Below are 13572 nucleotides of genomic sequence, written 5' to 3' on the forward strand. Positions count from 1 at the left end.
AAATAAACACTAAAAAATGATTAAAATGAGGACAAATATCTTTAAAAATCTTCTTTTTTGCAGATTGATAATCTGGTAATAACTCTCGAGTATTATGCAGATTATTGATTTAAAAGTCATTTAAAAATAATTGTTTTTATGTAATTATCATGAACCTGTCTGTTGAGGTCATTTTGCATTTGAGCTAAAGGCCTCAGTGGAGGAAAAATTAAACATGTTATTGAAGGAAATATTGTGATTTGAATTTATTGACCTTAGGAAAAATGAGATAAAAGATGAGATAAAACAACAAAAAAGACATGGGTTCCAAAAAAAATTTCCTAGGGTGCTTCAACACCTATAACTCTACAGGATAAGGGCAGATGTTCTTCCTTGGCTCTACATAGAGGGAACAAAAACCCTGTTAAGGATGGAAAGTCTGTATATTATTTGTGAAAGAAAGCAGATTCCTATTGGTCGTGGTCGGTGGATATGTGCAGTATGATTAAAGAATTATAGCTGTCAGCATGTCTTTAGCATAAAATAATTACTATTGTGTAGTAAATAATTACTAATTAGAGAGAGAGAGAGAGAGAGAGAGAGAGAGAGAGAGAGAGAGAGAGAGAGAGAGAGAGCAAAGCTGTAAATGCTTTTCGGATTTTGCAAAAGCCATTTCGGATACAGAAGATGATGTATGTAAGTACATTGCTAAATACATGCTAGCATGCATGTTTTAAGCTAGAGTACCAGTATGTTTTACCATGCCGCACCCTATTATCCGGTGCGCCTTATGTATGTGTTAAATGCAGAAATAGCACCCGTAACTGAGACTGTACCTTTTAATACGGTGCGCCTTAAGGTCGCAAAAATATGGTACCTTCTGAATGACTCATTATAACCAAGAATTGTGTGCATCCCCAGATGATCATCACAGATACAGTTGGGTCCATAGATAGCCCATCCCTAAGTAATTCAGTCACAATTGGGTTGGATCCTCGAGGAGCCCTGAACCACTGCTTTCTGGAAGAACACTAGAAGACCTACATTTGGCCAATGGGGGTGTCTCCAAAAGTTTGGCCAGACATGAGACTGAAAAGGGCTGGGGTGATTTGCTGCCAGGGTCCAGGGCTCAGTTGCAGAAAGGAGGTTGCAAGGGCCTGGATGAATCTACATGTCAGGCTCAAATCTTGTTTTCATTTTTCAGACTTAAGTACATTCCGGAGCAAAATTTTCAAATTTTCCATCCTTTTTAAAGAAATTCAAAGCTGCTAAAGCTCCACACTAGACTGAATCGACAAAACCAACTCCAGCTTATTAGGGGGCTTATTAAAGTCTTACAAAAATTAATCATTGTGATATTAGCAGGTAAAACAGAACACATGAGATTTTATGGCTCTCTAAGTCCTTATTAGTGCACCAGTCACACCTCATTAATGACAAAGATAAAGAAGTAGTAAAATGTGTCTCTGTTGATCACATGAACAGTTGGTTTTGTTTCTCTGACCTCTATCTGTCCCTCCACACTTCATCATGTCAATTTCTGTTTTTATTCAAGCTACAGGTAGGGGGAAAAATGTATACTTGATGATGATGGCAAAATCGTTTGTACAGTTTAATTTTGATGAACGCAATTTTGTAAAAGTGAGGATTTGACAGCAACAATAATGTCTATAAGTGTCTCATCCATCCACCATGGTCCTCCCCAATCCCATTGCCGCCAGTCCTCTATTAGACAGTGGATTGTTGTCTCTTACCGCAGATTGGTGAAGATCAAGAGTCAAATTCTCTGAAAATGATCAGCACTGTGACAGACAGACAGACAGACAGATCAGTGTTTTGCCTCTGCATCTGTGTTACAGTGTAAATAAAGACAGACACACATGATCTGAGCCCTTTGAGTCCAGATTTATTGATACAGCTGTGCAGTCATAGAGCATGGTGGTGCACGTGGCCGCTTGGCCGGCATGAGACAGAGACACACCTCCACAAACATGCCTACAGATGTACACACACACACACACACGCGCGCACACACACCCACGCACTCACACACACACACACACACACACACACACACACACACACACACGCACACACAAGCACTCTCACACACACACATGCACGCACACATACTTTCAGTCCTCTAATTTTCAGGACATAGCTGAGGTGAAATCGCTGGGTGTATACCACTGTTAGCCTGTTTGTTTACACAAAAACAAAATTCATACGTTGATGTAATAGAGAAAGAATATTTGTTTTCATTGTTTTGGGGTGAGATTGATTTAGTCAGATATGCATTACACAAACACGCACACACTCACACACGCATGCATGCATGCACAGTCACTCAAACATTCAAAAAAGCAGGACAGAAGGTGAGAACACACACATGCGCGCACACACACTTTACATGCAGCTAACCTCGTACCTCAGTCATTGCAGGTCATGATACAGAGATTCTGACTAAACAAGGAAACAAAGCAACATTAAGTGACGGATATTATGTTCCATAGTTACTGTTACCAAACACCATGATTCGAAGTCTTCACATGTCATAAATACAGCTATTTTTCTGATTATGAATGGTATAAATCCTGGTAAATATTACATACATATAGTTGGCTATCACTGCTGCAAGTCAGACAGAAATGACAAACTGGGACTGTACACGTTTGGTCTCTTGGCACAGAAAATGTTGCCTCTGTTATGACTGTTACATATCGACGTTACTTTTTTTTCTGAACAACTTGAATTTTTCTGACCTCAGAGCTGTCGGAATAAGTCTTTTCAAACAGCCACAAAAGAAACAAATCCAGAGGAAAGTTCAAAAACTAACATGTGGTGACAAATTAGAAACACAGGTACAATAAAAAACAAAACTGAAAATGTAAAAAAAACACAACAGTTTCTAAATGAAAAACACTCCTGCGATCTTAGACAAGCTGTGTAACCTTCGGAAGTGTGAAACATGGGAGGAAGCGAAAGACAGATTTATTCAGCTGCAGGTGAATCAGAACGGTCATGTGACACCACAGAAGGACTTTTACAGGTGAGGAAAGTCAAACAGGAGGAACATATATAGGCACACAAGTGACCAGCTAGCACACTGACCACTGACTGTCTTCTTTTAGGTAGAAAGTAGCATGTGTAGCTTATGTGACCATCTGCTTCATATCATAGAAAAGGAGTGTGCACTTAAAGCGTGGAGGCTAAAAAACCTACTTCATATCATTTATGTGTTGATGTATATATTTTTTCCCTCATTTATGTTTTTGTATGTGTATCAGTATATATAAAATAAATTATATGCCAAAATAATGAATCGCCTGTAAATAAGTAAGAAATAAAACAACACATTTCGGAAAACATTATGCAAATACTGCTAAATGCTTTTCCCTCCCTTTTGATTACACAAGAAAAATGTAGTGACAGCTGTTCAATATGTTAGAGGCGCGGGAAAAAGCTACGATTGCATCTCCGTCACAGCATGTTACAAGCCTTAGAAACATTCACAGCCAGGAAGCAGACACAGGCTGAAGCGCGCCCCAAGTCGACCGACTGTAAACACAGCAACAGCCTCGGAGACAAAGTCGCTGGGACACAAACACACAAATTAAAATAACCCCGTGTATCAGATTTTTCTCCAACTCAGCGACATGTTGACTTGGTACAGCTCGGACACAGAGGAGAAGGCATCAGTAAGTTGTTTGACAGTGAACAGCAAGGATATTAGACATGTTTAGTGCAGCGACGTATAGGCAGGACAAAAAAAGGAATGAAACAATGTGGAATCACAGGATTTCTACTGAACTCGGGTCCCCACGAACAGAAACAGTCAATATATACAGAACATTAAAGAGGAGAAAGACACACAAAAAGAAATGTGGCTGTGAGGATCACATTTACAATTACATTAAGTTTAAACATATTGACGGGAAACAAAATGAGCCACAAATGTCAGTAAAAATAAAAAAAAGTGTTTTTACAAGATTCACATAAGAATTTCACAGGAGAGCAGGAAGGTTTACTACATATAGTAGATTTATCCTTGCAGGTGAGAGTGGAGCTGTAGACCTGTTAGTTCTACTCTTGTGTGATGTACATGAAGCTGTGTGACCTATACTCCATACGCATGACTTCAGACAAATCTCTGATCATAAACAATGTTTATCAGTGGACTAAATCTAATTTAAAGACCTCAAACTAAATCTAAAAGTCAGGGTTTGGAAAGTGGCTACATGTCATCTCTGTGGCTGAGATCGACAGTTCTATCACAGCAAAGGACGGGATTGGCAAAGAAAATGTAGCCAAAACTCAGCGAAAATAACATTTTCAGTGGTAGTCTTTCAAGTTTCCTCATAGTCCCTGCTACTGTGGTCTTCAGTTCATCTTCTTCATCGTTTACTCTGCCAGTGAGCAGGAAGTGAGGAATAATGCACATGGGTAAAGCTGCAAGCTCTGCATAAAAGAGCGTGAGAGTAGAAAAATGGTGAAAAAAGGAAAAGCTGCTGATCACTGAGGGAGAAGAGGACAGGAAGGTGTCAGGCTCTCGGTGTCCAATAGGGGGCGACACAGTCTCGTGAACAGCCGTCCCTCGGAGTTTTGGTGTGCAGTTTAGGGAAATGTGGGTTCAGGATGAAAGCAGCACGTCAGACATGAAGGACTGTTGGGTTATTCCATCTCTACTTCTACTGTGAGGAAAACAAGTGAAATTGTATTTAACAGAATATTCCTTAATGCATTATTTCATCAAATGATCCAGACATTTAAAAGCAATACAATGCAATACAATAGAGCCACAGACAACTTTTAAAAGCCTTCATCAAATCCCCAGGCTGAAGAAAAGTGAAGATTAAAATGGATGTGTGAGCTGCAATATCTGTCCGCACCAAAAGGGGGCAGTCGTCATTGGTGAGGTTTGGATTTGTGGTGGTCCTTTGCTTTCTCACAAAGGTGATAAGACAGAGAGAGGGAAAGAGAGAGAGAGAGAGAGAGAGAGCAGACTCAGACTCACTCTATCAGTGCGTATTGATAAGTGGTTTATGCATTGCCGGTCAGAGCTACTCGACATTCAGAGGACAGGCTAATTGTTGGACCTGGAAAAGGTCAAACGGGAAAAGGTCAACTCCAAACTAAAAAGGAGGACATCATCATCTCTTATCACTGAATAAGACATACTGTCCATCCATCACTCTGTTTTCTATTAAATGCCATTTCTTAATCATCCCCCCACCCCTTTTTTTTGGTCAATACTTCCAGACAAAAAATAAACTCACCATCTACATCTTTGCTCTCGTTTTCTTCAGCCTCTGGAGAGTCAGCCTCTTCAGACAGTTCTCCTGGAAAGTGGCAATAGTTGCATGATTTGTTGCAGCTGCATCTGGCGGCATGTATCTAATGTTTAAGTCTGCCTTACAAGCCTGGAGACAGGACACGAGTCCTTATGGTCCCAGCAGTCTTTAAGGCCACACAGACTGACGTACCATTCTGCAGTGGAGGGTTTTTGTGACTGGACTCTGCGGGCTGCGCTCCCTGCTCCATCTTCCCCGTGTTAGCCTCCTGTGGACTGCTGCTCGCTTCCGATTTAGGCTCCTCTTCCTCCACTTTGTCCTGCTTTGGTTCAGAGTGTTCCAATTTGTTGGGGGCTTCCTGGGGGTCCATGGCCTCATCCTGCTGCGTTTGTTCCTCTGCTTCCCTTTTAGCTCTTTCCTCCGCCTCTGAGGTCACAGGAAGAGTGCACACGGGTTAGCGTATATGTGCGAAACCTTTACGTAACATCACTTGACCTTTTATGCCATGAGGAGGTAACAAAAAACTACAAGCTTGTACGTATTTTATAATTACAGGAGGACAAACAGCACTGTTGCCAGGAAAAACACTTAAGAAAGGAATGATGGTAAAATGATGATAACACCTGTAAAAAGCAGAATAATGATAACACCTGTAAAATCTCAGGAAAGGAATCAGCACATGTAATATATGGTAGCTCATTTTCACTGTCAATACAAAAGCCATATATAGGTGCATTAACAAGGATAATTTGTTAGTTTTTTAAAAATGTTGTGATTTGAAATATATACTGTACCAATTCTACAGGAAATGCTGAATATTAAACATTTACTTTGATTCTTAAAAAATGATTAATTACTTATGCTAAATGCTTTGAAAATCTATTAAAAAACAACAAAAATAGGAATAGGTTTCATTTGTTTACTCACAACTGACTCATATAATGGGTGCCTAAATAAAATTAGTCAAAATTTATTATATCAATAAACACTGGAACTAAGAAAAACGTGCACACAGTCACACATGTAAGACATAAAATCCCCGACAAATACAGGTCAGTGAAAATCCCTCGCTGTATAAGCAGTTAAGAGCATGGCAGATGTTAAGAGCATGTAAGCCAATTTTCCCCATTCTGGTGAATTTGTTTGAAAAATCAGTTTTACCAGAACATTAATGTTTCCAAAATCCTGAAATCGCTCCTTCTGATAGTATATACTGTACCTTTGCAAGCCTGCGCTTTCCACCTCTCCCTGTTCTGATAAACCTCTTCATTCCACATGGCCTTAAAGTTCTTGATGTCCACGGTCAACAGGGAGCCGGGCCCTGACGAGCTGCTGTCGGAGCCCACGCTCTTTACACTCTGCCTCTTGGCCTCCTCTGAGGAAATACTGTTCAGACTGCACATGGGAGAACACAGGAGATTTTAGATAAACAACACTTCCGCTGCCTCGCAAGCTGCTCTGTTCGGGTGCACACACATACTTGCTCTGGGCAAAAGCCGGATAAAACCCAGACAACCAGTCTTATTTATTCATATTTGTATTATGTATTTCACCATAAATTAACATATGCCCGGGCATGACCTCTGCTTTACCACCATCGATGAAGACAGCCGACAAAACAATATATCCTTAGAAGAGAGGGAACAGGGCGAGATAACCAGAGGCAGTGAGAAGAAACAGAAACATTGTCAAAGTCGAAGGAGTCCATAAATGTGGCAACGCTATCTCAGGCTTTCCACTTGGTTAGCTTTTACTGGAGGCCTGCTGAGTGATGCTAATCACTGCTTCAGTACGGGCTGATAATGACATGAAGGTGCTGTTGAAGACTCCACGACACAGCGCTTCTAAAAAAGGAATGATGTCACAACAAATAACAGAGCCAAATCATATTCAGATGGGTGCTGGCACGTTTTAGGCCAGTGACCACAACTCTTTAACCAATTAATTAGGCCAGTGGAGACAAAATCACATAGTATTTTATCTTGAAGGCTTTTTTTTTGGATACCGTTCCAACATCAAGCAAGCTTGACTAGCACCTCCAAAATATTAATTTCAAGCTTGGTAGCACTGCCTGATGAAAGGTGGAGACATTTCCACAGGCAAAAATTGATTACTCACGGAACGCTCGTCCGCGGCTCTCCTTGCATCCATTAGCAATGCTGGGATTGCAAAAGACCAGCCCAGCCCGTGTTTAATCATGCCACTGAACGAATGGTTACTCAGAGGTGTAGAGGGGAAACAGCCTTTCTCCATGATTCAAATGCACTCATTTTCACCTCAGCCCATATGTTTAGTCACGCTACTCTCCATTGCATAATCGCTTATGAGCCTCTTTATTCCCAAAGAGCGTTTCTTTCTCACCTTGAGCGTCTAAAGCCGGCAAATCCCGAATGGGAGGCCTCGTCGATGAGTGGTGTGACGATCCGCTCCATCATGTCAGTCAGCACAGTGAAGGTTGGGACCACGATGAAATCTATGAACCCTGTAAACAAGGTTAAAGGAGATCTTACAGTTCATACACAATCTGTTAGGATTTGAAACAGTATTCCTGCGCAGTCCACAACAAGTTTAGGATGAATTTAATCCAATTTAAAGAAATATAACCTAAGAAGTGCCATTCTATTCCTCCTATTTTTTCCTTCTACAGATTAAAAAATAGCTGTTTGTGAGAAACTAACAGTACAAGGTTAAAGTTCTGTCTGGTTTACTACAGAACATTAACATTTTGTGATTTAACAGTTTAACAAGTATGTAGATATAGGAAATGGAAACCTACAAAGTGCTATAAGGAGCACATAACAAGCCTGATATGCTGTGGATACAGAACCTTTTCTGCTGGAGACCTGAACTATCATCCAGGTAGTAAATAAAAGGACAAAGGAGCTGCTCACCGATCTGGGACTGTGCCACCATTGTGGACTTGCGGTCGCACAGTGGAGAGAATGGGAGGCCGAGATCTGCCTCTTTGTCCCCCTGGAAATACCAGCACCTGTCTCAGTTAAGATTGGTGATTGTTTTGGGTTGGACAGAAATATACCTCAACCATCAGTCTCTCTCTCTCTCTCACAGACACACACACACACACGCGCACGCGCGCACGCTTTTGATGGCTCTTGGACCACCAGACTGTTTCATTTTCTCTACAGATTGAGCACAAAAAGATGAGATGTCGTGTCATGAGGCAAAATGTTCTCTGGAGAAGTTATTTCCTCACAATTCTCACAAAGAGAAAAAAGCCTTGAGAGATCAGGGAAAATAACAAATAACTTAAATTCAGTATAATTTAGATTAATGATGAAGATGGCGTGGAGCCGGTTGAACATCCGTCCTTCTTGTTGACTAACTCATTTATTATTGATAGGCAAACACAGAGGTAATGTGCTACAGTACTACTGGCACTTTATCGTGGCATCATTAATACAATGACAGGAGAGCTTTGTGCCTGCAATTAAACATTATGCGAATGTGGCCGCAGATTTCCCTAATGTAAACTGCAATGGGAGCAGAGCTACAACATTAAAACCATTATTCACTCACCGCTAAACAGAGACCAAGTGTAACCAACATATATAAACACGCTGGGACTGAACTGGAAATATAATTTGTTGACAAGCAGCAGAAAAAGTAATTCTACCCCAAAGTGAGGAGGAAATGAGCATCAATCTAGATACCAAACTACCTTTTCTTCTTCTTTTTATTCTGTGCAGTATATACGTGTTGCATGGGACTTAATTAGCTGTGTTTTGCAGCTCTACATGACCTGGTGACAAAGCTGCATTTTCTCACATCTGTATTCGTGGCAGCTCCATGTTTAACCCGGCCAGCTGCTTTTTTACCTGCCAGGTTCATCGTCTCACCTGTCTGAAGAACTCCTCCAACAGGGAGGTGGTCCAGTGGTGGTGGAGGTCCCAGTTTTTGGCCGGGTGGCTGATGTCGGCTGTGTGCAGCAGCAGCGACAGGGCTTTGGGTTTGTCAATGCTGTGAAAGGGAAGATATGAACACTTTTAAACGCTGATGCTTTTCGAAACCTTTTCCTGGGCACATGTTTATTTTTTCTCCTTATAAGAAATGGAAACCTAAATAGACTTTTCTAGGATAAATACAACTGCATAAGATAGAACATCTGCTCGCTCTTGGCAAAACAAAAGAAAATATCTCAAGAATACAACTCAGATACGCTGCAACAAGAGTGTTGAAAAAATAGTTTTCCAGAAAAAAAAGGAACATTTTCAGATGAGAGCAAAGTCCTCATCGAGTAAACGGAAAACATGTGGCCCAGCTGTGTCCAAGGGTTGTCTAAGTGAGGTCCATCACAAGGAATCTTTTTTACCTACATATACCAGTTCCTGTATAACTATACAGGAAAACAGTTTGATGAAGAACAAGCAAAATTGTATCTTTCCCTTCTAAAATCAAATAAACTCTGACATACTTTCTGTTGGATAGTGCTTGTGGAACTGCCTGAAAATGAACCCCAGACACATGTCAGCAGGGCTCATTGATGTGATTTTAATAGATTTCTGACAACAATGAAGCTCCATGTCACAGAGGACAGCGCTTATTGAATTACTGGAATTCATTACTGTTTTTCTTTGTCATTCCATGGGACCTGTTGATAATGAGGTGTCCTTTTGCTGCTGGGAGGCAATTGATCCTTTAAACAGATGCTGATGCGCATGGGCCCATATGCAAAACCGAAAACAGCATTTCCGTAAAATGTCTCCATTATTCGAATCGGTTTGCTGCACAGTGGCAGACTGTAAAGGTCCTCACCTCATTACACATCAGTGGCATCTGCAATATCATTGATAACCATATCAAAATATCATGTTTAATAGTGTGAACCATGAATGGACACGTTGACACACACCACAAGGTTAAACAGAGGTGAGGAAGACTGGCTCAAATTTCCACTCTGTCCATTTAAATCTGATTGGCTTCTAAAGTGCACTTTAAGCAGGCCTGCAGCGCAGTGGTTTGAAATGACTTCACATTAAAGTCTATTCAGCATTACAGCACTCGTACACTAGCATCTTTCTCCCATGTGACTGTGTGTAAATACCCCGACGCTGCAGCCTGATCGTTACTCACATAGGACGCTCATTGATCAGATCATGTGTTCTCAAAAGTGCTGCTCATGCCCTTATGGCAATGTCGTGTTTGGGGCTTTAACATAGTGAGAAGAACAGCCTGAAGGTCAACGTATCTCTTGAAGCCTTGTACTCTGCTCTGCAGCCCCATCAGCAGTGATGACTCATCACGTTATATGATGATTTGCTTGATAGCTTTTTTTATGATCCGCCCGCTAACGTGGCTCTGAGCTTGCATAGAGAGCTTCGGCTGATGCTCACTGCAGAGGCACGAGCTGGTGGCAGCGTGGTGTGTTAGATTTGAGGAAAACATTGCAAATGTGTTATGTTTCCATTTATATCACTGTTTACTTAAAATAAAATGGCATTTGTAAATTGAGAGTAATAGACCTTTTCCATGGCAACAACAATTGCACCTTCCCAGGTAAAACTGAGTGATTTAATAACATTTCTAGGCTTCTTTTCCAGGCAGACACTCAGCTGAACTCAGTTCCCCAGCAGGAATTGCACCTTAATTAGTATCATTAGGGAAAGCCTGTGATTACCCTACAATTTATTGCAAAAATGGCTGCTGTGAAAAGGTCAGTCCCTGAAAGAAACTACAAGAGCAAAAAGCAAAGCTGCACACACAAAAGATGTGGGAATCATCTGATTTTGAAAACTACTTTATAGACTCTCAACATAGATGGGATTTCTGAGGTGGTGTCCTGTTAAATAGATTTACTAATAAGCAATTATCTGACCAATCATTTGTTTTCTATTTTTGTTATTTACAGATCTGCCATTTCAAAATCCAATGAAATGCACTTAACATTACTGTTATCTTGAAAAACATATATGGTCTTCCTACAGGGTCATTTTCACAGCTGCAGCCTATATTGCATCTGCAAGCCTCCCAAGAAAGTTTAGGGTGCTAAATCTTGAGTTTTTGGATCATAACTCTACTGCATATTTAAGCACTGACCCAGCTGTCTTGTGTTTGTGCCTGGGGGTTTGGATTAATACCCTTCTGTATTTCACGACCCTGTGATGCATGATATTTGAATTTGTTCGGAAGCAGACTGCAAAATTCTCATAACTTTGTCCATCCGTGGTATAAAAAGCTGCAACGAGTTATCCCTAAATAGAACAGAGCCTTTATGGTGAGAGAACAGAGGTGAAACTGACCCCTCTGGTTGTTGGAGAAAGTTCTTCATGGCCTTCACCTGTTGGAAGTGGCACGACATATCTGTGGCCAACACCATCTCTACCACCAGAGCCCTCAGCTCCCTGGAAGGGGAATAAGACACGAGGAGAAATTAACAGCCATGTGCTTTAAAGGAAATATCACATCTTCATCATGTTTAGATGACAGACTTCATAATCAAAGTTGATTTAACTTTTCCTCGAGAATGAGAGATGATTTCCTGCCCGACCTGCACGCAGAGGTCACGTCTCTCTTGATCCATTACATATCTAAGTTTTGTTCCCCATCTCTGTCACACAGCTCTCTCCAGCTGTCTGTCTCTTTCTCTGGCTGCCTGTGCGTGTCAGTCACACTGACCTCCAGTCATCTTTGGAGAGGTTGTAGAGGATGTTCATTTCATCGTCGTCCTGCAGAAGGCGGTACGCAGCACTGACGTGGTGGCTCTCCAACACTGAGCGGTCATTGTACAGGATGGCTGTGTCTGATCTGTCCGAGAGAGGAGCAAAAATCTCACACAGCTCAGATAAACAGGACGTTTGTTGTGATCACGAGTATCTTGACTTCACCTGTAATCATGATTTACAAAGTCAAGCTTTATTTAATGGCACCTGGGAAACCAGAAAGACAAGGGACTGAAATAAATAATTATTGTGGACTTATGAATGTGTTTAAAACTGTCAAAAAAACAAACAACCTAATACGGTATCAAATGCAATCCTGATGTTAAAAATTATGACATTAGAATTCTATATCACAGTCTATTGACCACCTTTGTATATTGGTTGGATGAAGACCGAGCTGTAGCACAACCATGGCAGAAGTAAAGTTAGTAAAACCTTTATTGTTGACATTGGAAATACAACAGGCAGGTAAAAAAAAACAAAAAAAAACAACCAACTGGAGTAAACAATTAAGTTCCACAGATGCATAATCCTGGGATAAACAGTCTCAAGGGGGGAACCAGGCAGATGGTAACCAGGCAGAGTGCAATAAGAGACATGGCCAGACAGAAGGCAAAGAAAGTTCCCGGGGATGGTAAACAGCAGCAAGGACTGGTCCGAGAAGCCTTATTGCCCAACATGCCATGGACCATGGAATTTTCCCTGTCAGAGGGGCTCGGCAAAGAGGTGCAGTTTGTTGGATGAGCAGGCACCTCAGCAGGGTGGTTAGGATGTCTTCCTTCAAGGTAGGCAATCGAGACATGACCCAGTACGTCTCCTCTGACCCATTTCCCTCTAGCCCTGTCCAGCCCTGACAGAGTCGGCTAGATCACCATCAATGAGGAGAGGAGGTAGAGCTGCAGGGACCAGAGGGCTTTCATGGACTAGCTGAACCTTGGACACTTGAAAGGTTTGGACAGATGCGTTTGGATCTAGGCAGCTTGAGCCTTGCTGCCACAGGATCAATGATCGTTTGGATTATGAATGGGCCAGTTTCTGGGCTTTTACATAAAAAGGAACATCTCAGGCAGAGCCACAACTTCTGACCAACCTCCAAGGAAGAAGCTGGAGCATGACTATGGTTGGGAGAGGTGGTGTAGCAGTCCACTGAATGAAGGAAACCCGAGCCCAGATTTACCAATCCAGTGAATAAAGGCCCATCACAGAGCTGGTTGGGGTATTGTGGGCATACTCCTCCACCCATTGCAGCTGTAGTGACCAGGAAGAAGAATTCTGTGACAAAATAACTGTTTCCATCTTCTGTTTCTTACATTCAGTCTGACGGACTGTGGTGAAAACTTGAGGTGAGCTGAGCAGCCTCATTAGCTGAAGTGAGCTTGAGCGGGAGCCATCTTGCTAAAATGGTTGACAACAGACAGGATTACAATGTTGCCCCTAGAAGGAAGGATACCGGTAGTAAAGTCCAAGGAGATGTGGGACCATTGGTGACGAGCAACTGTAAGAAGCTGAAGAAGGCCTGATTGGGCTCGGCAAGATAACTTGTGTTGACAACAGACAGGGCAGGCCATGACAAGTCATGAGGGACCTCTTCCAAGGTGGCCCACTGCTGTCAGTGGGCCACCTTG

General features: G+C 41.7%; 1 protein-coding gene across 4 annotated transcripts in view; it reads right to left on the reverse strand.

Annotated features, from left to right (window-relative positions):
- Nucleotides 1-1865: 1865 nt before the first annotated feature.
- The window catches only part of pde1cb (phosphodiesterase 1C, calmodulin-dependent b), a 60149-nt gene continuing 48442 nt past the window's right edge, over nucleotides 1866-13572 (reverse strand). For 3 of the 4 annotated variants that reach the window (XM_029831377.1, XM_029831379.1, XM_011616292.2), the window contains 9 exons: nucleotides 11904-12032; nucleotides 11528-11629; nucleotides 9128-9248; nucleotides 8162-8243; nucleotides 7632-7752; nucleotides 6490-6665; nucleotides 5463-5696; nucleotides 5256-5318; nucleotides 1866-4670 (listed from right to left, as the gene is read on the reverse strand). In XM_029831377.1, coding sequence (XP_029687237.1) covers nucleotides 4651-4670; nucleotides 5256-5318; nucleotides 5463-5696; nucleotides 6490-6665; nucleotides 7632-7752; nucleotides 8162-8243; nucleotides 9128-9248; nucleotides 11528-11629; nucleotides 11904-12032 — 1048 coding nt within the window. In that variant the 3' untranslated portion in view covers nucleotides 1866-4650. The remainder of the gene's footprint in view (nucleotides 4671-5255; nucleotides 5319-5462; nucleotides 5697-6489; nucleotides 6666-7631; nucleotides 7753-8161; nucleotides 8244-9127; nucleotides 9249-11527; nucleotides 11630-11903; nucleotides 12033-13572) is intronic. The other variant, XM_029831378.1, reaches the window with a different exon arrangement.

This window comes from Takifugu rubripes, chromosome 22, assembly GCF_901000725.2.
Source record: "Takifugu rubripes chromosome 22, fTakRub1.2, whole genome shotgun sequence".
Lineage (NCBI taxonomy): Eukaryota > Metazoa > Chordata > Actinopteri > Tetraodontiformes > Tetraodontidae > Takifugu > Takifugu rubripes.